The sequence below is a fragment of the Nicotiana tabacum genome, chromosome 24 (assembly GCF_000715075.1).
Source record: "Nicotiana tabacum cultivar K326 chromosome 24, ASM71507v2, whole genome shotgun sequence".
Classification (NCBI taxonomy): domain Eukaryota; kingdom Viridiplantae; phylum Streptophyta; class Magnoliopsida; order Solanales; family Solanaceae; genus Nicotiana; species Nicotiana tabacum.
In genome coordinates, this window is record NC_134103.1 from 85309314 (window position 1) to 85312319 (window position 3006).

Consider the following 3006-nt stretch of genomic DNA (forward strand, 5'->3'; position numbering starts at 1 on the left):
TCAAGTCGTAGTAAAAGAGTCACATCGTAATCAAAGAATCATTTATATTGTGTCAACCTTTGTGCTTTGCCATAAATATGAGTTATTATTTCGCTTTGTGGCTATTTTTAGGTTTCAATGACACCAATGAGAATCGTGCAAAAATAAAATTATCACTACGAGATTTGAGAAAATGTTAGACTTTTTTCACACAGTGTTTCTTAATTAATATCTAACGATTATCTATAATTATTTAGAAGGTTTAAATTTTAAGGTTATTTACATATAATTCAAATAACTCAGATTTTTAACATGGTTAATGTCAAATATCAAAATGGAGTCATACTGGAAAAAAATATTCACTGGCTAAAAAGTTATTAAATTTTTTAGATAGCCAACTAAAATGAGTTTTGAATTAAGGATAATATTTTCACTTACATTATTATAAAAATAATTATTATTAAAAAATAAAATTTTCGAAACTTAAATTTTAAAAAAGAAATAATTTTTAAGAGATATCAACACACCAAATAAGAGTTCAAGTAGTAGTAAAAGAGGCAAGTGGTATCCAAAGAGTCATTCATATTCTCAACATTTGATTGTTTTGCCATAAATATGAGTTATTATTTTGCTTCCTGACTATTTTTAGGATCCAATGACACCGGCGAGAATGATACCAAAAAAGAAAAATAGAAGAAATGGTTATTTTTTTTCATGTAGTGTTTTTTATTAATATCCAATGATTATCTATATTTATCGAAAAAGTTTAAATTTTAATATTATTTACATATAATCCAAATAACTTAAATATTTGACATGAATAGTATCCGCGCATCCGCGCGGGTGCTAATACTAGTATATGAATCTTCTTGCATCTCCGCATCCTTTGCTCCTATTTTGACGCTGCTCTTTTCATGTAGAACAAACAAGAAAATCAAAATCAAACATAAAAAGTAAAAATTATAGCAACCCAAAATTCCAGGACCCTAGGGGGGAAACTATTTTTCATTTCCATTTACATGCATTGTCATTATCAATGACAATACGAATCCCAAAAATCCAAATTTTATCAGCAGTATTGCTGCTGTTCTTCATTTTCACTTTCATTTCTTCTGCAGATGCAACAACATTCGACTGGGTCCAACAAGAATTCCTCAAGGCTCACAATGATCTAAGAGCAAGCGTTGTCGTCCCTCCATTGCAATGGGACGCCAATTTGGCTAATTTTGCACAATCTTGGGCTAATTCGCGCAAACAAGATTGCAATTATAGACAACATTCCACTAGTTCTTATGGCGAAAACATATACTGGGAACTATATAGACAGACACCCGCGAGTGGGGTTGTCCAAAAATGGTTCTCAGAGAAGCAATTTTTCAACCACGCGACAAATCTTTGCAATTGCCAGCCTGAACGCGAGAGATGTGAATGTGGCCATTACCTTAACATTATATGGCGTACTACCACAAAAGTTGGCTGCAGTTCATTTACTTATTGCAATGATCAAAAGGGTGTTTACGTTGTGTGTTCCTATGATCCTATAGGAAATGTAAAAGGTGTTAACCCTTTGAATCCTGGTAACAATGTGGGTGTAACATCACCAAATTTACCACCAAAACCTTTGAATAATGGTACTGCGCGATATGCTAGAGGAAGAGGCAGAGGCAGAGGCAGAAAGTCTCGACGTGGCAGAGGTAGACGAAACAAGCGTGTTTAAACGTCTCTAATTTCACTATTGGAGCATCGTCATGATTAATGACGGTGCTCCAAAAATAGCTGAGATATGATCTCCAATGTAGCACTTTGTGTGTTCAGAATGTAACAAGTGTTCTGCTTCTGTTCAACTCATACATTAATGCATCAACATATTTTCTGATTTGAACTCGTGCTAATTTAAGGGAAACACTTTTTTTTTTAACTCTCTTTATTCAATTTTCTTCTTTTTGTTCTACAACAACAACAACAACATATCTAGTATAATCTCACATGATGGAGTTTGAGAAAGGTAGTGTATATGCAAACCTTATCCCTACCTTGTGGAGATAAAGAAATAATTTCTAATAGACCCCCGGCTCAAGAAAGCAACATAAATAACAACAAAATAGTAGGATGATCAAAATGAGAGAAACGACAGTTAATAATTGAAACCTAACACTAACAAAATACGAGAGTATGTACTAATACTACTGGTATGAACAAGAAAAATACTAGGCAACTTAACCTACTACCCTGATCCTTGACCTCTACACCTTTTTATTAAGGATCATAACACATTTTATATATGGAATCACTTTAACTTAAACTTTTAATTTTACCCTTAATGACAAGTTGTACAAGCAAACTTTTCTCGAGGAGCACGAGTATAACTTGAATTATACAAATACCATCTTGTGTAGGAAGAGAATGGAAAAGAGAGAATGGCTTGATTAACAAGGATTTTTCTACCACTTTCCTACAATGAAGTTCTTCCTCCGTTGAACCTCATGTGGGATTATACTATTAGATGTCACGGTTAGGGGCGACAAACAGGCAGGTTGGATCGAAAATGGGTAATGCAAAATCGGATAAAATATTTGTCCCAACCCATATTTAATACGGATAAAAAACTGGTTAACCGGCAGATAATATGAATATTCATATTATCTATGACTCCTTGAATATGATTACTTTTGGGAGAATTTCTAGTCTCCCAAACTTGAGGAGCCCCCAATTTGAGGCTTTACAAATGTAAAAATTAAACTCATTAGTTATCCATTGATTATACATTTTTTAAATGAATAATATGGTTCTTATCCATATTTGACCCGTTTTTAAAAAGTTCTTTATCCAACCCATTTTTTTGATAAATAATATGGATGTATAACTGTTTTCTTTTAGGGATTTTTATCTTCCTATACACTATTTAAAACCTTATTACCCTCCCTACTCAAGTTTCAATTTAATTACATAGGCATATATAATTTACCAATTATATATATATTAGGAATCAAATGAGATATCAATTAACTCCTATAATCTCGCTAACGT

At 32.6% G+C, this 3006-nt stretch overlaps 1 protein-coding gene across 1 annotated transcript; it reads left to right on the plus strand.

Annotated features, from left to right (window-relative positions):
• Positions 1 to 945: 945 nt before the first annotated feature.
• On the plus strand, positions 946 to 1861 carry LOC142178513 (pathogenesis-related protein PRMS-like). Its single transcript, XM_075248201.1, has one exon. The coding sequence runs from the start codon at positions 1016 to 1018 to the stop codon at positions 1694 to 1696; it is 681 nt and encodes a 226-aa protein (XP_075104302.1). The 5' UTR covers positions 946 to 1015; the 3' UTR covers positions 1697 to 1861.
• The last annotated feature ends 1145 nt before the right edge of the window (positions 1862 to 3006 follow it).